At 36.6% G+C, this 21,673-nt stretch overlaps 1 protein-coding gene across 4 annotated transcripts in view; it reads right to left on the bottom strand.

Moving 5' to 3' along the window:
- LOC306869695 (transient receptor potential cation channel subfamily M member 3-like) overlaps positions 1–21,673 on the bottom strand; it is a gene marked incomplete at both ends in the record, with an annotated part of 111,627 nt that overhangs the window by 27,994 nt on the left and 61,960 nt on the right. For 3 of the 4 annotated variants that reach the window (XM_079416562.1, XM_079416564.1, XM_079416563.1), the window contains 3 exons: positions 2,832–2,955; positions 8,812–8,986; positions 20,936–21,107. In XM_079416562.1, coding sequence (XP_079272688.1) covers positions 2,832–2,955; positions 8,812–8,986; positions 20,936–21,107 — 471 coding nt within the window. Of the gene's footprint in view, positions 1–2,039; positions 2,956–8,811; positions 8,987–20,935; positions 21,108–21,673 lie in introns of those variants that run through there. The other variant, XM_079416565.1, reaches the window with a different exon arrangement.

Raw genomic sequence — 21,673 nt, 5'->3', positions numbered from 1 at the left:
ATTTTTGTCCCTTTAAGAAAGTGGTTTAGATGCAAAAACAAATATTTCTAAAATCTATGATATAAAACATTCATAAAGTTATGGAGCATGTCCTCAACTTGAGAATACAAATGTTATAACACACACGAATGAAATTTTGATCAGCGTATATGTTCCTCAAGGCATATTTTGCACCTAAATGCAATTGTCGAATGAATGTAGGCCTGTGGCATCAGCAATAGCCCTCAAGCTCAAGTTATGACCAGCATGACAACTTGTCAATTAGCAGCTCGGAGGCCAAAAACTGCCCTGTTAAGCGTTCTTATACAACCCATAGATTGATTTTGATAAATCTCTGCTGCACTTCTAAATACATCAGAGAATGTCTGTGCAAAGTCTGTTATATTTGTCTGTTAGCACACTTCAGTCCATAACTAGACCAAAGCGAGCACATGTTTGTTCTGTACAGCTATCAGGTTTTTTAAATAAAAAACTTTGGATATCATTATCCAACCAAATGCGTTTATGCAAATAGCATTGCAGCAGTGGAATGAAATACTAGCTACTTGCTGAGTACTGCAGAGTATTCTGCATACTTTTATATAAAAACACTATGCAAAAATACTAGTATTTTGCATTTCTCATCAAATTTTGTCAAGCATTTGTCAGTAGGATATATTAATGAATCACAAAAAAAGTGAGGTTAACACTAAGATCCAGTTTATCCATCAAACTGGAAAAATCAAGTCAGCCACATTGCATTATGGGACATAGCATTCCAAACTGTAAGCTTTTATATAAAGCACATTTTGCTAAATCTAGTTAGTACTCTATGCATACAGAAAACATATGTACTGTGCACAGTAATCATACTAGAAATATAGTCATAGTACACAATTATGAACATAGCAACCAAACTCGGGTAGTCTAATGCATTTTATACACTTCTACAGTCATTTTTTTTAGGTTACTGCCTTCAAATAAAACTACTAATACATGATAATTACTCTGAAAAATGTTTGACAAAGACTGTCTTCAAAGACTGCCAAAGGCACCTCTAGCACACATTCACTTCAGCTTTCTAATCACAGTTGTAAATTGCAAGCATTTGTTCCAATCATCAAGCATGGAAATTCTCCCATTGGCTTGTCCTTAGTGGAAAGTACAGCAACAGAGAGCAAAAGAGGAGATCAAGCGCTGAGCTTAACTGTGTGCATGTATGAGGAATGCGAGATGAGTGCTGTGGATCTATAGCTCCCAAACACACGTTGCACTCATCTACCAACACATCAGACACCCCACTGAGCATAAGTGTACATGTTTGTGTGAGTCAGTGACATTACGATGATGTACACTCTCAGAAGAAAGATCTTGGTTCCTTATTCACCTCTAAATGGTACGCATTAGTACTTTTTAAAGTACATATTACTACATGAAGTGTACATAATAGAACCCTTTGAGACCTTTCGCTCCATTGACAGTTTTTTTATGAGAGCGTTTATTGATATATTCATACTGGTTTAGTGCTAAATCTTCAAACTGTGATGAGACGAATGAGCTCGTTTAAGTAACTTTTTTTAATTTGCTTCCCTTTCAGATTTAGTTGCATCTCGAGGGCATTGTGAGCTCACTTTTGAGTCATCAATAAAACATACTCAAGTGGGTGGCATGTAAACTAAAGCCAACGTGCTGTACTCAAACCAAGCTCTCATCTTCAACAACATAGTTTGCATCTGAACACAATTGCATTTAAGCCAATCCAGCATATAAATACACGGGCTTGAGTAAATGGTCATATGGTGTGTGGGTACAAAGATTCATATCTACGTATGAGAAGGTCATCTTAATAATGATTAACACATCTACAGCTACAGATCACACATCACAGTGGAAATGCATGCATAAATAACACTGAAAAACAATTATACAATTTTTTTTTTTTTTTTTTAAACATGGAGTGCACATACACAAAAGTACACATGCACAGACAATGAGTGAAACCACTACAATGACTAAAAGAAGAACGAAAGCATTCATAATAAAAGAACAAACACAAAAATCACTTTGAGGATGTATGATTTAATGACTAAAAACAATATCTGAATATACAAAAACAACATTGAAATTTAATTTCAATTACATTGACACAAAGACAAGTAGAAAAACATTTTGCATGCAAATCATGGCTCTACGAGCCTTTATAGATACTACTTGATAGAGTTAAAAAATATAAAAGCATGCTGAGATAAAAGTAGGATATGTTTCTCCTGGCAACACTTAAGTTGATTGTTAAAATTCTTTATTGGGTTATTTCAGGATGTTCTGGAAGTAATGGCCAACAGGGGAAGGATAAATGTGAACAGAGCTTTTAGATGAGCTAACTGGAAAGTACACTCTAATTGAAAAGTCAGAGATTATGGTGTCATCAATCTGGTGAATAATTTAAGTAGTGGATTCAAAAAGATGACAAGTTTTTGATGATAAAACCTGTAGAATGTAAGAATAGTTTTACATTCTGTGCATCAGGGAGATGAAGAGAGAGTGTATGTGTGTGAGAAGCTGATGTGAAGAGATGGTGTCAGGGCCTGAGGAAATGCATTTCATGCGGGCTGCAGAGGTAGTGACATTTATCAGCCCTGAGCTGAAGGGGCCACTTTACACGCATCTCTGACTGTCCGACAGAATAACGGCATGCTGACATGGAGAGGAATGTGCGGCAGAAAAATCTCCTGGCTTTATCGCGAGTTCACCCTCGTACAAAGAACTCTAAGTACAGCAAAAAAAGCCCTAGAGGAATGTCTTTAAATCTGTCAGATCAGGGGAGTTTAATCATTACAACTGCACACACTCACCAGTTCTTTCTTCTTCATGCACTCCATCAGAACGATGAAGAGATGTTGGGCCTGCGTCCGGCTGTATGTAAACGTCTTCTGAATGGTGACTAGTAACTGGTCTCTCAAAGATTCGTTTATGATTCTAACATGTAGTCAGAGAGAAAGATGAGACTGGGATATCACAGCAAATCATTTATGCAATGAAAATACTCCAACAGAGCACAACAGTAAGTCTTCGGAAGGAAAAATCCCATTCGTTTTCTCCATACAAACTGCTTTTTAATGATAACATTAAAATCACAATTAGAACAAAGACACAAAAGACCCACCACAGCTCACATTGAACTTTTTTTTTTTTTTTAAACGTCTAAAATAAATAAATAAAATGTTTAACACCCTTAATTCTGAAGAGAAATGATCCTTGGAGATCCTTGAAATGAGAACAGCAGCAAAATAGCTCAGCAGTAACCTCACGATATACTGCAAATGTCATAAGTTGGCCTTTTTGTATATTTTCAAATATATTTTGTCTATATTAAATGTTATAAAGTAACTGATAAACATTAGGGCCATGAACCAACTAAACATTTTGTATAAATTTAAATATTTTTCATTAAATGGTAAAAATTTGGTCTGTAAATTGACAGAAATTTGAATTAAATACTCACACAGATTTCTGAGATTAATTGTGATTAATCATGTCAAATTAATTTAAAGCTGCAGTCCGTAACTTTTTTGTGTTCAAAATTTATATAATAAGTGAGTACGCCATGAATCCATTTTCCAAACCGTGTTTTTGGCTTGTCCTGAATCACTACAGTACACCTATAATAAGTGTTTATATTTGGACAATTTTAGACTGGTTCGGGTAGGTACCGCTGTGGAGAAGCCCAGTACCTGCGTGATTCGTCATAGACATAAACAGAGAGAAGTAGCTCCGACTAACATGTTCTTCCGCAAGACACACTCAGTTCTGTTTATTAACCGCTAGAGCGCCAAAAGTTATGGACTGCAGTTTTAAGTAAAGTTCATCGATCAAATACAATATCATTAATATATTTGTATATTTTGCAGTAAATTATAAAAACGTAAAAAAAATTGATTAATCATATTAGGTGTATTTAATTGTAATTAACATTAAAACATTGAAATTTATAATCATCAATATATTCATACAAAGGAATTGGAGAAGTGAAATAAACTGATGTGGTAATTGTTTTTGTGAAATATGTAACAATTAACACGCAATATGTTAAATAATTATTATGAATAATTGTTAAAAGGTAATTATTTTTAACGTATTAAAACTGTTCAACATTAATTGCAGAAATCTAATATATATATATATATATATATATATATATATATATATATATATATATATATATATATATATATATATATATATATACACATATACATATATATATATACATATATATATATACACACACACACTGGCCACTTTATTAGGTACACCTTGCTAGTACCGGGTTGGACCCCCTTTTGCCTTCAGAACTGTCTTAATTCTTCGTGGCATAGATTCAACAAGGTGTTGGAGATTTTGGTCCATATTGACATGATAGCATCACACAGTTGCTGCAGATTTGTCGGCTGCATATCCATGATGCAAATCTCCCGTTCCACCACATCCCAAAGGTGCTCTATTGGATTGAGATCTGGTGACTGTGGAGGCCATTTGAGTAAAGTGAACTTATTGTCATGTTCAAGAAACCAGTCTGAGATGATTTGAGCTTTGTGACATGGTGCATTATCCTGCTGGAAGTAACCATCAGAAGATAGGTACACTGTAGTCATAAAGGGATGGACATGGTCAGCAACAATACTCAGGTAGGCTGTGGCGTTTAAACAATGCTCAATTGGTACTAAGGGGCCCGAAGTGTTCCAAGAAAATACTTTACTTTACTTTTTGTCATTTAGCAGACGCTTTTATCCAAAGCGACTTACAAATAAGAAAAAGTAACTAAAACTAAAACTAAGTCAAAACTCTGTAAATACTATATACACACACACACACATTTAAGAAAATAAAGAAATTAAATAAAATGGACAAATGCATACAACAACATTTCAATACTAAACATTTAAATGAAAAAAATAAAATAAGCTAAAAACTATTCAAAATATTAAAACAACAACTTACACATAGTAAAAAATGGTTATAAAAAAACTGAAACAGAAGAGAAACAAGTTATAGAAAAGAGGAAAAATAAAAAGCGATACTTATATCCTTTGCCGATGTCCCAGCCTGGTGGAGTCGATGGTCCTTACACTCTTTAGTTTTAGTCATTTAGCAGATAAATATCCCCCACACCATTACATCACCACCACCAGCCTAAACTGTTGAGACAAGGCAGGATGGATCCATGCTTTCATGCTCTTTACGCCAAATTCTGACCCTACCATCTGAATGTTGCAGCAGAAATCGAGAAATTGTAGCCTCCGTTTCCTGATCTTAGCTGACAGGAGCGGCACCCGGTGTGGTCTTCTGCTGCTGTAGTCCATCTACTTCAGGGTTCGACGTGTTGTGTGTTCAGAGATGGTATTCTGCATACCTTGGTTGTAACGAGTGGTTATTTGAGTTACTGTTGCCTTTCTATCATCTCTAACTAGTCTGCCCATTCTCCTCTGACATCAACAAGGCATTTTCGTCCACACAACTGCCGCTCACTGGATATTTTCTCTTTTTTGGACCATTCTCTGTAAACCCTAGAGATGGTTGTGCGTGAAAATCCCAGTAGATCAGCAGTTTTTGAAATACTCAGACCAGCCTGTCTGGCACCAACAACCATTCCACGTTCAAAGTCATTTAAATCCCCTTTCTTCCCCATTCTGATGCTCGGTTTGAACTTCAGCAAGTCGTCTTCACCACATTTGCTGCCATGTGATTGGCTGACTAGCAATTTGTGTTACCAAGCAATTGAACAGGTGTACCTAATAAAGTGGCCGGTGAGTGTGTGTGTGTATATATATATATATATACACACACACACACACACACACAGGTCCTTCTCAAAAAATTAGCATATTGTGATAAAGTTCATTATTTTCTGTAATGTACTGATAAACATTAGACTTTCATATATTTTAGATTCATTACACACAACTGAAGTAGTTCAAGCCTTTTATTGTTTTAATATTGATGATTTTGGCATACAGCTCATGAAAACCCAAAATCTCAAAAAATTAGCATATCATGAAAAGGTTCTCTAAACGAGCTATTAACCTAATCATCTGAATCAACTAATTAACTCTAAACACCTGCAAAAGATTCCTGAGGCTTTTAAAAACTCCCAGCCTGGTTCATTACTCAAAACCGCAATCATGGGTAAGACTGCCGACCTGACTGCTGTCCAGAAGGCCATCATTGACACCCTCAAGCAAGAGGGTAAGACACAGAAAGAAATTTCTGAACGAATAGGCTGTTCCCAGAGTGCTGTATCAAGGCACCTCAGTGGGAAGTCTGTGGGAAGGAAAAAGTGTGGCAGAAAACGCAGCACAACGAGAAGAGGTGACCGGACCCTGAGGAAGATTGTGGAGAAGGACCGATTCCAGACCTTGGGGGACCTGCGGAAGCAGTAGACTGAGTCTGGAGTAGAAACATCCAGAGCCACCGTGTACAGGTGTGTGCAGGAAATGGGCTACAGGTGCCGCATTCCCCAGGTCAAGCCACTTTTGAACCAGAAACAGCGGCAGAAGCGCCTGACCTGGGCTACAGAGAAGCAGCACTGGACTGTTGCTCAGTGGTCCAAAGTACTTTTTTCGGATGAAAGCAAATTTTGCATGTCATTCGGAAATCAAGGTGCCAGAGTCTGGAGGAAGACTGGGGAGAGGGAAATGCCAAAATGCCTGAAGTCCAGTGTCAAGTACCCACAGTCAGTGATGGTCTGGGGTGCCATGTCAGCTGCTGGTGTTGGTCCACTGTGTTTTATCAAGGGCAGGGTCAATGCAGCTAGCTATCAGGAGATTTTGGAGCACTTCATGCTTCCATCTGCTGAAAAGCTTTATGGAGATGAAGATTTCATTTTTCAGCACGACCTGGCACCTGCTCACAGTGCCAAAACCACTGGTAAATGGTTTACTGACCATGGTATTACTGTGCTCAATTGGCCTGCCAACTCTCCTGACCTGAACCCCATAGAGAATCTGTGGGATATTGTGAAGAGAAAGTTGAGAGACGCAAGACCCAACACTCTGGATGAGCTTAAGGCCGCTATCGAAGCATCCTGGGCCTCCATAACACCTCAGCAGTGCCACAGGCTGATTGCCTCCATGCCACGCCGCATTGAAGCAGTCATTTCTGCAAAAGGATTCCCGACCAAGTATTGAGTGCATAACTGAACATAATTATTTGAAGGTTGACTTTTTTTGTATTAAAAACACTTTTCTTTTATTGGTCGGATGAAATATGCTAATTTTTTGAGATAGGAATTTTGGGTTTTCATGAGCTGTATGCCAAAATCATCAATATTAAAACAATAAAAGGCTTGAACTACTTCAGTTGTGTTGTAATGAATCTAAAATATATGAAAGTCTAATGTTTATCAGTACATTACAGAAAATAATGAACTATCACAATATACTAATTTTTGGAGAAGGACATACATATATATATATATATATTACACACTGCAGCTCAAAAGTTTGGGATCAGTAAGATTTTTAATGTTTTTTAAAGAAGATTGTTCTGCTCATCAAGGCTGTATCTATTTGATCAAAAATACAGAAAAAAAGTTATTTTGTGAAATATTATTGCAATTTAAAATAACAGTTTTCTATTTTAATATACTTTAAAATATAATTTATTTCTGTGATCAAAGCTGAATTTTCAGCATCATTATTCCAGTCCTCAGTGTCACATGATCCTTCAGAAATAATTCTATTATACTGATTTATAAGCAATGTTGGAACGCGTTGTGCTGCTTCATAATTTTTTAGGATTCTCTGATTAATAAAAAGTTAAAAAGAACAGCATTTATAAAAACAAACAAAAAAAGATTTTGTGTAACAATATACAATGCTATTCAAAAGTTTGGGGTTAGTGCATTTTCAATTTTTTAAAGAAATGTATACTTTTATTCAGGAGGCATGTGTTAAATTAATAAAAAGTCATAGTAAAGAATTATATTGTTAGATAAGATTTCTATTTTGAACAAATGCTGCTCTTTTTAACTTTGTAGTCATCAAAGAATCAAAGAAAAAAGTATCACATGTTCCAAAAAACAATATGAAGCAGCACAACAGTTTCAACACTCATAATAAATCAGTATATTAGAATGATTTCTGAAGGATCATGTGACACTGAAGACTGGAGCAATGATGCTGAAAATTCAGCGCTGCGTCACAGAAATACATTTTATTTTAAAGTATATTAAAATAGGAAACCGATATTAGAAAATGCATTAAGATTTCACAATATTACAGTTTTTTCTGTATTTTTGATCGAATAAATACAGACTTGATGAGCAGAAGAGACTCCATTAAAAAAGATAAAAAATCTTACTGATCCCAAACTTTTGAGCGGCAATATATGCATGTATCTATCTATCTATCTATCTATCTATCTATCTATCTATGGCTATAAATCAATAGTTCTATATTATAAAAAAAAATTATATTTAAAAAATGTCAATTTTCATATAATTTAATATCATAAAGTAGCTCATTATTTCAGTTTAGTTCATTAGAAAATAAAAAAAAATTACTAAATTAAAAAAAACAACATCTGGTCTTTATCTCCAATTCCACATTCCGTTTTGTTACTGTTTGTAATGTTTGTGATTCATCTCAGAGCTGGTTGTTTTGGTTCATGTCTTAGAAGTGCTTATGGAGAAAATAAATGGGGAGAAAACTGCTGAAAAAGTGGGTGTTTACTGTTGCGCTCTATTCTGTGCTCCAGTTCAATCTTCATCTATATGTAAATGAAAATTCATATCTTATTGTACTGTTACAGTGGAGAGAGATAAAGCTCACATACCCGCCCTCCTCTGAGTACTTATGCCCAAAGGCCAGGATGTCAGAGGCACGACCGCTGCCGTCACACACCACCACGGGCACAGGAGGAGTGTCTCTCAGGTACTCAAGCACGATAGAGATCACATTAGGACCCCCCTCCACTATCAGAGCCACCACTGGAACACCCTGCCCGATCCCTGCGGAGACAACAGAAACGTGAGCGAGAAAGGGTGTACGTGTGTGGCCGCGGGGATTGCTTGTTACAAGGAAAACCATTTAAAAAGATTAAAGGTGAAGTGTGCGCTTTTTCTCCTCTCCCAGTTTAATGTGCAGAGACAACTAAAGTAAGCAATTCATATAGAGTGTAAACACTGTGCTTATGTGGACCTTTTTTGTTTGAGCAGTCTGATATTTCTGTCTGACTTAACCAGTGGTGAACATTTTGCTTAGCCCTTCCTATAATAAGCTATTTACAAGGAATGTATTTGTTTGAAGACAAGCAGAGTGGAAAGAGCAAAAGGGGTGCTGGGAGTATTTGGAAGAAAAGAAAAAAATCATTATTACACACTTCACATTTAAAGTTCACCCAAAAATGAAAATTCTCATTTATGCACCATTATGTTGTTCCAAACCTAAGACTTTCTTTTTTCTGTGGAACACAAAAGAAGTTATTGTGAAGAATATTTCAGCTGTTTTTGTTCTTATGATGCAAGCTAGTGGGGTCTTTCATTTTCTGGGGGGAAAAAAAACAAAGTATGTATGCCCTTGGCCTTACCAAAAAGTAGTATACTTCAAGTTTATTTAAGTATACTTAAGTAAAGTTCAAGTATATTTTTATGTATACTTTATGTAGTAAGTATACAAATATCAGTGCACTAGTAGTATAAGTCTACTATTTCAATACTCCTTGGGACTAAATTGGCCCACTTTCTAGTATATAAAAGTATACTTTAAGTATAACAGTTGTAAACTTTGAGTACACACCTAGTTTACAGCAATGTTTTTAGCTTGTACTGCAACTATACTAAAAGTGAACTTATAGGTATACTGATAGTTTACTAATTAAATACTTGTAGTAGCATTTTTAGTACACTTTGAAGTATAGTCCCAGTAAACTACTAGTTTTGTAGATTTATACTGCATACATACTCGTAAATTTTCTTTAAGTGAACTTTACATCATACTTTAAGTATACTACTGTGTCCCTATTTAGGTAATAATTTGTATATATTTTGATATATGAATATCTGAACATACAAAACATACAAAGAAAGAACAGGGTCTACTTGTAAACAAAAACATTTTATTCTAGCTTCATGCGTTCTTTTTTAAACACTTGGATGTCGGTAAGTTTCATAAGAAATAAAGAAATAAACAACATTTTGAACAAAAATAAACAACTCTCTCACTCTGATGCTGTAAATGATAAAGTGTAGTGTTTTAGACCGGTTCAAATTGGTAACTAATTTTTCTGAACTACTCATAAGTTTAATTTTTGGAATCAAGCTACACTGGTCTTGCTTTATTCTTTTGATCCACTATAAAAACTGGTAGATAAGAATCGTTTATTTGTTAATTATACTACACTGGTCGTTTTTGCATGCAGCCTGAAACTGTTCTTACCATTATTTCATAGTACACAGTGTTTTTAGTCCACATTGACACGCAAACTTCATTCTGCTGTCACTGTGTAAGTACACACTGAACAATCAGATCGTTTCTGCATTCATTAATCAGCTGCAATTTTCAGCTCTTGGTTTAATTAACAGGTATGCATGCAGTAGGAGAGGACCTGTGGGAGAGCAGCTGAACAGGACAAAGACAGATCAGTCCTACTTCTGCACTCGTACTCATCAAGTTGTAGGAAAGAGTCAAAGTTATGATGTTGTGACTAATTCAAAAAGCATGTTGCACCCAGATCCTCCTACCATTGCTTAAATTATGCAAAGTGAGATAAAGAAAGAGGGAAGGAGGGAAAATGAAAGAAAGAGAGAGAGACGGACAGAGAGGTACACCAGATCCACATGTGCTGTCATCATTTTGCCTAAAATGGGTATGGTTACATAAAGTGTCTATTTTTAGCAGCACACTGACTTCAAAAGAAACTGCTGCTCAGCTGGTATAGAAATCAGAAACAGTGGGATTTACTTCTTCACTCCAAACCTCTTCCTCCCACTGTTATCTCTTCACGTCTCTTGTTTTCTCTCTTTATCATTTTCTGTTTTATTGAGGTAATATTTATTGATGAGCAAGCCCTTCTGCCATGACATTTGTGGGCTTCCAGGAATGCTCGGTTGTTTCCTCTCACTAACACACACACAGGCAGTTTGCTTCCATTCAGCATGGCTGGCACTCTGTCTAGACTAGCTCTTATGTTACAATAGGACAAGACATATATTATTCATCTGCCATCTATTTATGTTATCAAAAAATTAAAAGTCATGGGCAAGGTCTTTCTCTTTTTAAAAATGTTTTATGATGCATAATATCCTTCGTGACATTTCTTAGTTCTACTATTCACTACATGGCATTTTAAACCATGAATTTATGTATTTGTACAGCGTTTATGGCATTTTGATTCTAGCAACCTAGTAGTAATATATTCTGTGATATTCTTGCTGTAAACACCAGCTCAGGTTTATATTGGATTGGTGGTGGTCTAACTAGACTAAAGTCTCAAAACCAAAGAGATATTCTTTATAACAGTTAAGACTCGTCCACGTCCCCCTAAAACGGCTCATTCAAACACGCCCCCACATGTCTACGTCACGATGTGGGGAAATTTTCATAACACCGCCCAAATGTATACGCAATGAAAGAGGGCGTTATTTTTATTCTGGCTGTAGTATTGTTGCTGCCGCCGGCGCCATGTCGTGGAGATGCTGTGTTTCGTTGTGAAAGCGAAACTACTTTGTTTGGGCTTCCAAAAGAGGACACAACTAGAAATCAGTGTACAATGCAAATATTCGAGTGTGTGCAGCACATTTTACGGAGGACTATTTCCTGAACCTGGCAGGAGAGTAGCCTACAATGCTGGCTTGCTCAAAGGCTGTTTCTATAAAGTGGGGCAATTCCAACTTGGCGCTTCTGACTCACATGTGTAAGTACGTTTCTGCTAATGACGATTCAAACGCGAGTTTTGAGCAGTATAGAGTAGCGCTTGTTGTTTGTTGTTTCTCCGATCACAAATGCAGACATGGTAATGTTTACGCGGTGCGATGCAATGCGACGCATAAAAAGACAGTATAAGTCATTATAATCAGTAATTATGTCACCCCTGGATACAACAAATGCTTCGTTTGTAATGGGTTTTATTGTTTTAGTCTCGTCGGCGCTAGGAAACTACATCACAATACAGTGAGGGGCGTAACATTTCCGTCACATGCTTGAGGTATGTGGCCAATCACAACGCACTGGATAGCTGGCCAATCAGAGCACGCCTTAATCTATCAAGGTTCAAGCCCTGCAAACATCTGAATACAAATACAGAAATTGATAATTTAGTCAGTGCAACACACACAGATATACACATACAGTCTTCATTCCACAGCCCTAATGTTTATGATGATACTGGTTGTACAAGAAAATCTTAAGCCAGTTAAAAAGCTTGGTGGGAAAACCAATATCCTAAACCTAACATATGCTAGTCTTTTCAGCAGGGATACACTGTAACCACAGGAACTGTAGCAGATGCTTAGAGAAGTTCATTAGGGGAAAAGTAATATGGGCCAAGGGTTTCCAATTTGGGTATGAAGACCAATAAGACCTGCTGTCACAAGTCTCAGAGAGAGAGAGAGAGAGAGAAAGACCAGTCAGAAGAGAAAATTAAAAGATTAAAAAGCAGATGAGTGTTTGCTTGTGCTATTTAATTATAATCTCGTTCAAACCCAACCTTTCTTTCCAACAAGCCTCAGCAGGTTCCAAAGAGCCTTTGAGAAGAATCTAGGTGGGCAGGGGTGACAGTGTTTGTTCTAACGGCCGATATCTTCATCTGCCAACTACATCAGTGGCCAGAGAAAGTAAACAACTCAAAGGAAAGTCATTTTTTTTTAATCTCAGTACAGTCATTTGCCATTTATTCAGAGAATGTCAGACGTGTACCCAGCAGCAAGTCAAACGACTTCTTAAAGCTTCTATTAACATTATCAAAAACCTCATTTTGTTTAGCAGATCATCTATTAAAAAGGAAAACATAATAAAGTTTGTTATCTCTCATTAAGATCGGATCCATTCAGAAGCATGATAATGATGATGCTGGAAATAACTGGAGGGTTTTAGTAGTTAAATACAAACAAAACAACACAAAAGACTGTAAACAATATTTTAAAAGTTTTGATTTGTTCAGTTTGAGAAACTGTGGTTTCTGTGCCGATCCCCCTGCCAAGCACTTGATGGTATTCCTGTTATGTTTCAGACACCCACAGTGATGAGTCCCACGCCTCCAGCGAACTCCATAACCTCTTCACATTTACCAATTGACCTACGGCACCACCACCAGAGGACGGCAGGCCCGGCATCAATAGAACACGAGCCCCTTTGCTCCGGGAGAAGAGAATGAGGAGGTGAGGGGTGTTACGGAGACAGGAACGGGTTGATTTGTATGCCCCCTGCCAAGCATGTAGATGGAAGATGAATCTCAATTTTTTAGAACAGTGGAAAAAACGGGCAGTTTATTCTGTGTCACTCTCAATCTATTTCATTTACACCTTGTGTGAACAATCCTATCCATTGCCTGGCAGTGACAAATATGGTTCATTTATTTATTCAAGAGATTAAACACAACAGCTAGACACAAGATCCATGTCCAAAACTGGTATGATGTGTGATTGTGAATATAATCGCCAAACAAACAATTTTTGTTTTTGTTCGTTTTTTTTTTTTTTTTTACAGATGGGCTGCCATAATGGTATAGACTGTTGTAATGGAAAATATTTTAAAAAATGCATGTTTGGAATGGCATGCGGGTGAGTACTGATTGTTCCCTTTATTTGCTGATAAATATTTAAAGGAGTACTCTGGATTTATAAAAGTTTGTGGCATTGACAGACTGTCACGCCTTAGGACTGTCTGTGTGTTTTCAGTCTTTGTGCTCCCCATGACTCAGTTCTCCCTCGTGTTCCCTTATGCCCATATTTGGTTTTCCTATTTCTTTTCCCGTTTAGTCCCCATTTAGTTAATTCAGTTCCACGTGTGTTTGATTAATTACCTCGTTTAGTTTCTGTTACTTAAACCCTGAGTTTTCCACTGTCCAGCGTCCGATATAGACTTGGTCGGCATTGCTGGGAACGCCCACAAAAACGTCATATCCGTTTATGCCGTGGAGGAAAACAAACCATTTAAATTAACGTGCAGAGACCTAGTTAATGTTGTGTTCCTGTGTGTCTCTGCCTGTGTTGTGTCACCCCGTTTTGAGAAGATTAAAGTTTCTTTGAACTTTACCCTCGTTCTCCTGTGTTCTTCGTTTTGCCACCGCATATTTTTAATTCGTCCCTTAGTTGGTAAAACATAGCAAGAAACATCAGAGCCACTGCATCAGAGGGTTTAAAACAGAAATGTGAAAGCTTGTATTTTTGTAAAAGCAATAACATTAAATATTCAGTTTAAAAACTTTATTTTATCTCTGCTGTTGTTTAAATAGTCATTTTGTAGTGAGATTATGTTTTTATGAGGTGAACCTCTGTTTATGCATTATTGAGTGGAGTTTACTCCATGTAAACAGATTCCCTGAAAAGGTTAGTAATTTAATCTATTACACTCATGCTAAAAGTTTCATGTTTAAGAGTTACTGTATAGTTTCAAACTAGTTATATATATTGTGTATACTTGCCCCATAGACTTCCACTATAAGCACAACGGCTATTGTATATGCAGCTTCCTGTTTTTACAAACTGGTTGAAAATATCTTGTGCAAATTGACAAAATTTGTATCAACAGCTTCCTGGAATTTTTCTTTAAGATGGTAAAAAGCCTCCAATCGAATAACCCTTTAAGAGGGTGGAAAAAACTCCCTCAGCACCCTTCCTGTCTGGTCAATACAGCAGCTACTGCTCCATTATGCTAATGTGATGGAACCCACAGAGACCAGAAGCATGGAACAAAATCCAGAAATAAACCACCAAAGTAAAAAGACCAGCTCATCATCTCATCACTTGGAGACCCAGTTAGTGCAAGGGAAAGCTAAAACAGGTTTCTAGGCTAGAAACACCATCGGCTGCACAGTTTGATGTGACTTTTAATCAGGGTGTGAATATGACCGACTAAAGCATTAAACAATGTGAAATTAATAAAAGTATAAAAGTAATTTAAAAAAAAAAAGTTAATGAAATGATGGATATGCACATTAAAAATTCATCAAACAGAGATGAGTGTAGTATGATGATGCATCAATCAATACAAAGCAAATAATTAAAAACATTTGCAAATTTAGATCTTCTATAAAATTTTAAAAACAAGATGAACCCCAAGAAGCCTCAGCCTGTCACCTGATTTTTGCCACAAATATAAAATGCATCTTATATATATGCATCTTATATATATATATATATATATATATATATATATATATATATATATATATATATATATATATATATATATATATATATAATAAGAAAAATTAAAGGTGTCAAAATTAAAATATTAAAAAGTAAAATATTAACTCAAATACTTTATGTATTTTGACATTTTAGTTGAATCATTTTAGTTGACAGACAAAAATTAAAGCTGTAGTCCATACGTTTTGCCTCTTTGTCGCCATCTCTGTTTGAAAACCTGTAATTGCAGTTACTTGTGGAATTATCTTCCGTGCGTGGGGTTGTACTCTGGCACGGATGAATCTAATGTTTTGAGGAGTATGTGTGTCAGTCTGTCAGTCACCGCATCGATGTGGAAACTGTACTTAGTAAATCACAGATTCTAGCCTACGTCTTGGAATATATGACCCAAATAAGAATTTTCACCGTATATTGTCATCTAAACAAGTAAGAAACAAGTCTGCCAAGTTTGTTCTGACCAACTGAGGAAAAAAGCATTACAATAAATCGCGCTATCAATGGTGATTAAGTGTAACGATCGGTTAGCTCATATCACATCTAACCGTGCAAATTAGGGTTAAGGTTATACTTTATTCTCAAATTATTAATGTTAACAACATCAGCATTGCGTGACTGAGTATAGTGTGTATTAGAGTGTAGATTTCAATTTCTGTACAGTCGAATCCAGCGGTTCTCAATTCCAGTCCTCTAATTGTCATGCCATTCGAATTTCATACTAACAAATTCTTTTAACCCAAAAAGCAAACTATGCTCCCTTCGAACTGGTTGTCTTTAAAATATAAATCGTGTGTAATCCCAGGATCTCTGTTTTCAGAAGCACATTTAAAACTGGAATTTAATTTAATTCATTCAAATGTGTTTCATATAATCCTTTCTCAGGGCTCTAGACTGCAACCATTTTTTGAGTGCGCGCGAGTTAAAATTTTACGTGGTCACATTTGTGCAAGTGCATGGTCTGTGCTGTTCCAAAGGGTCTGCTTCATACAGCGCGCGCTGCAGAGCCGCGGCACATTGTAGCAGGAGTCAGATTTCACTGATCACGTGAAGAGAGGCGCTTTCAGCGCGAGCGCTTCGTGGGTAGAGCCTGGTTTATACTCTCTGCATCAGCACGAGTGCGAAGGTGCACAACGGAGGATTTGGCTTTCAAACTAAAGTAAAAGACCGCTTCTTAAACCAGAGAAGGTGAACATGTTAGTATTCTTGTAGAAAAAAAACATGCAAGTCCTGTCAGCGACAGACAGTTTAGATTTACTTTTCTTTTTGTTTTCGTTTTGAAAAGCTTGTTATCTTTGCTGTTTACCTCATGTTACGCTATGGAGGATTTCCTTCATTTTTTTATATTATTATTTATTTGATTCCTTCGTGTTTGCTAAACATTCTGTAATTTTATTAGTCGTATGTAATACAGCATGTGATGTGTCCTCCTCTTATTCATTTTTGTTAATGTTATGTAAGCTAGTTTGTCATTGTAACATACCGTTTATTGTCGTTGTGCTTTTTAATTAAGAATAACAATGAGTCCATCTTTTATTTTAGTCTTAAAAAGTGAAAGGTGTATAGATATAAGCAAAACAGACAATTATCTTTTCTTGTAAAGCGTGACACCAAGATGGCGAATTTGAAAAAAGGAATTCCTGTTCACAAAATTTAAAATCACAAATAATACTGATTAAAAACAACAGGATGAATGTTGAACACTTTCGTTACCATATAACTATAAAGTATGATAAATGTTTATCAGCATGCATTGATTAATCAAATGTTGTAGCAAAAACAATAAATAAATAAAATTGCAAACAAATTATGTACTCGTGCGACCAACTGAGAAAGTTAGTCGCAAAAGTGCGACCAGTGGGAAGAATGAGTCTAGAGCCCTGTTTCTGTATTACAATCTGCCATCAAAATTATTTTTGGACATTTTATTATTCTAGCTGCTGTGAGAACAGACTAAACGAACCTCCACCTGCAGGATCCTCACATACGATAGCCTAGTAGCCGGGACCACTTCTTTGTGTTTGCAGACGTGACGTAATGACACCGTGCCATGCTCGAATTTCCCACGAAAACCTACCCGAACTACTCAAATTAGAAAATATTATTATAAGCTAACCGTTGTGAATAGGGCTAAAGTAAAACGATGGTTCTTAACACTGGCTGGTAATGTACCTGCTCAAATATTGAATTTGGATCATTTTTAACCAAAAAAAAAGGGCATGGACTGCAGCTTTAAATAACAAAATCCCAATCAAAGAGATGCATCTGACATTTTTAGTATATACTATGAATTATATATTATAAATACATTTTTAATTCAAGAGATGATACAATAGCCTGCAGTTTACGATGAATAATGAAGATCCTTGAAAAATATGTAATTCAAAGAATTATTAAATAATTCTTAAGGGGGTTTCTTAAAGCAACTATCTTTAACATTTAAAATTAAAACCAGCAAGATGCAGCCTGCAAGTTGGGGAATGGTGTTGTACGGTTTGCATATTGCTACTGTATTTGCATAAGTCCTTCAGTGAATCAATTGCTAAATTAGTTGCCATACCAATAAACAACAACATCAGTGGCCACAAGTCATTATTATTGAATTCATCTCTGTTCAATAGTCTGCAATTTCCCAACATCCATCCTAAATCAGAAGGGACGCTTTACTCTATTCCCCATGTGAACTGGGAATTAACCAATGCTTCCAATCAAACTGCACCTAATTGTGCACAACTGAATTGATTCTCACATCCCATCTTATCCTGCAAGGAAATCTTCATTGCATCCTGCGCACGCTAGTCCCTCATCTGCGAAACACTCAAAAAACCCTCTCGTCATTAGCCCAACAACAGCAAGCACAGCTCCGTAATTCATTTTAATCCAGTACCGCAGCAGTGCTTGTCAGACTGTGAATATGTAAGCCGGCCCACAGCCTGCCGCAATTCTTCCAAAACAAAGAGATTTGATTCCATGTTTGAGGGTCTCTGTAGCTCTGTGAGCCTCATGGTGATGGCTCAGAGTGTTATTGATGTTCTTCTAGTGTTAGAAAGGACAGATAATAAAATAAAGAAATGAGCTCTGCCCAAACACCACCACCATCACACAGCTGATGCAACACAGAGAGTGAGAGAGAGAGAGAAAGAGCTGCAGGCTGAGATACGTCTCAGATATATGAAGCTCCTGTCATGAGTGTGACGTCAGAGTAAACTGGTCTTATCGCAGTCTGAATATGTTGCGAATGTGTCACGGGATGATTTCATGAGCTTAAACATGTTTCCTCTGTTCGGCTTATAGGGCTCAAACATGTTTGAAGTCTGAAATTTCCACATGCTAGAGGGTTGGATGTGTTTTCTCCAAGAGTAGATTTTGCCTGTTTAAATTTCAAGGCACTTGCCGCTTTAAATGCTGATTATTTTTAGTGATCCGTTTACATGCAGCTTCCTATGGATGAATCAGCGTGGGTGAGGCTGGTGTCATTTTTGATGTGAATGATGACGCCTGAGCGTCCCTTTGACTTCCCAGCCCCCTCTTTTACTCCAGGCATAGGATGACAAAGGGAAGTCCACAGGTCACATGACAAGGGAGGGAGGTCAAACTCTGGTTCACTTCCTGTTGACCTTGGGCTGTATGTGGCAGGTATATGAAATGGCTCATTTGATACTGTGGAAGTGTTACTACTGTGTTTATGTAATAAACCGAATAAATTTATATATATGTACACACACACAGAGCTAGGTAGATTACTTAATCCGTTAAATATTGCAATCCGTTACTGATCCCAAATCACATGACAAATATTGTAGTTAGTAACGCAATCCATTACATTACACATTTGAGGTAATATAATGAGACTACTTTTTGATTACTTTTAGACTGCTTTTGACCTAACTCATTTATCACATTGATTTAAATAGGATAATCTTGTAACATATCGATATAAAAATGCAAAAAAAAAGAAAGAAAATATTTCATTTGTTGTTACCGACAACATGAAGTGTACTAAACATCAAGGTTTGTAAAGGAACTGCAGGGGATTTTTGAGTTTAATTTGTGCATTATAATGTTTGAAATACAAAAGCCTTGCAAAGACATAGCAATACATGTTTAAATAACTTTCTGAGTGATCATTCAAATACAAATTAACATGTTGATCGGTAATTGATGTAATGTTGAAATACTAAGAAAACTTCTTAAATATGAATTTATTTATTTTTTTAATCCAGTGGCCTCTGTAATTATAGCCACCTAACTAGTGACTGGTCTTTGTGTGAATGTCTACAAAACTGAAAGACTTTCTGAATGTATATAAGTGGTAGGATATTTTTGAAAGGAACATTTAAAAGATAAAAAATAATAATTAGAGGGAATCAATAAATTATGAATAATTTATTGCTATTGAATGAATAATCTGTAATCATGCAATAAATAAATTTTTTGGAATCTGATTACGGAATCCAGATTACATGTCACGTTATTTTGTCACGTGAGGTGGTGATGGCGCAGTGGATAAGACACATGCCTTTGGTGTGAGAGACCCGGGTTCGAATCCACTGTGAGACACCAATGTGTCCCTGACCAAGACACTTAACCCCTAGTTGCTCCAGAGGAGTGCGACCTCTGACATGTATTGCAATTGTAAGTCGCTTTGGATAAAAAGTGTCAGATAAATGTAAATGTGAATGTTATTTTCTATAATTTGGTTTAATAAATCCCTGCATTTCTGCCACAATCCAGTTTAACCAGTCGCTTTATGTGCTGAAACACTGTCATGCTGTGATTAACTCATTTTATCCACTTTTTATTTTACGCTTTCTATGTAATGTGAATTAAGATCAATAAAGATTGCGTCTTATTCACACAACTCAACACTATTAGCCTGCCATAATTAATGTTGCATTATTATTCCCTATGGAAAGCAAGCCGAAACGGCAATTTGATTTCAAAGAGATGTTTCTATACATTTGCCATTGACAATGACAGCATTTCTCAAATGACAAATAATGTTATAATCGAGCATATATAAAGGCGCAGGATAAAATGACAACTAATCAAAGTATGCATGAGCAGGCCGTAAGCAAACTGTGTATAAATGCACTTTTCAATGACCCTAAATGATCCACATGAGCACAACAAAACAGTAGCATTCTTTTTTTGTGTGCGTTCATGATTTACAGCATTTTCACCGGCTCTAATCTGAATGTGTTCCTTCAGCTGAATGACGTTTATTTGATATCTTTATGCGAGTAAATGGACTGTATGGATATTATCTGGCGGAGTGCAGTTGAAGAGGGCTTTTGTGCTCTCAACGCAGTGCTCTCAGGTGCTCTCAGGGCTTTTGTGCTCTGTGCCCTCTGAATCTTGCAACCCCTGTAGCATTTTGACGTTGAGCCACAAACTGATCTGGGCATTTCTGACAGGAATCTATAGAGAAACTCCTCTGTGGGCTTTTGAAGATCAGCACAACAGAACCTAGAAATAGTGACTGAGGACAGAAGACTATTATAACCTCTCGAAAAGAATTTAAAAGCACCATTGAATTTGAAGTTTGGAGTAATCCCATTAACATTAGCATCTCTAATTACCCGCAAATGTACTCACGTGTGTTGATCTTTTGCAGAGAGATGTGCTTCTCTAGCTGTCTGCGCAGTTTGACCTCTGCTCCGTACTTTCCGGTAGTGCCATTATCAGCCAAAATGAAGTGGGAGTGTAGGCTGTTGAGTACCGTTAGCTTACTAAGAGGGTTAGACATCGTCTGGTACGGCCGGACCACCTGCAATACACACCAAATAAAAGATAAAAAAAATGCTTTTCAGGGATGTTCAGGACAAGAAATATGAAACAAAGGTGAAAGTGATGTGCTACAAAAAGCACCCACATGCACAAGTAGCATTCAGTAATCATAGATCACAAGTAACAAAAAAGCTTTATTTTGTATTTAAAATGCAGATAAATAAATAAATGCACTGAAACTGAAAGTTTGTGTAAAACCTGACGATTATGTTCTCCAGCATGATTTGAGAATGACCCAGAGAATGACTTATGCTATCAGATCGTCTGTACAAAGAGTCATGTGCTCAGTGCCACACATTTACTTTTACACACATTTACACACTAACTGCAAATAGCCCGCCTTGTTGGCAGAGGCTATTTACACTAACGCCGCTCACCTACATGTGATTGGGATAGTCGACACTGAAAAAAGATGCTCATTTAACATCAGTTTCAGTGGCGAAGATGATAAGGCACATGCTTTTTGAAGCAATCGACTTAAGTTCTTTTTTTCTCCCTTTTCAAATCTCATATCGCATCGGAAAGGCATTTATTTTCAATAAACAT

This window comes from Barbus barbus, assembly GCF_936440315.1.
Source record: "Barbus barbus genome assembly, chromosome: 5".
Lineage (NCBI taxonomy): Eukaryota > Metazoa > Chordata > Actinopteri > Cypriniformes > Cyprinidae > Barbus > Barbus barbus.
This window is presented reverse-complemented; position numbering and strand designations above follow the sequence as displayed.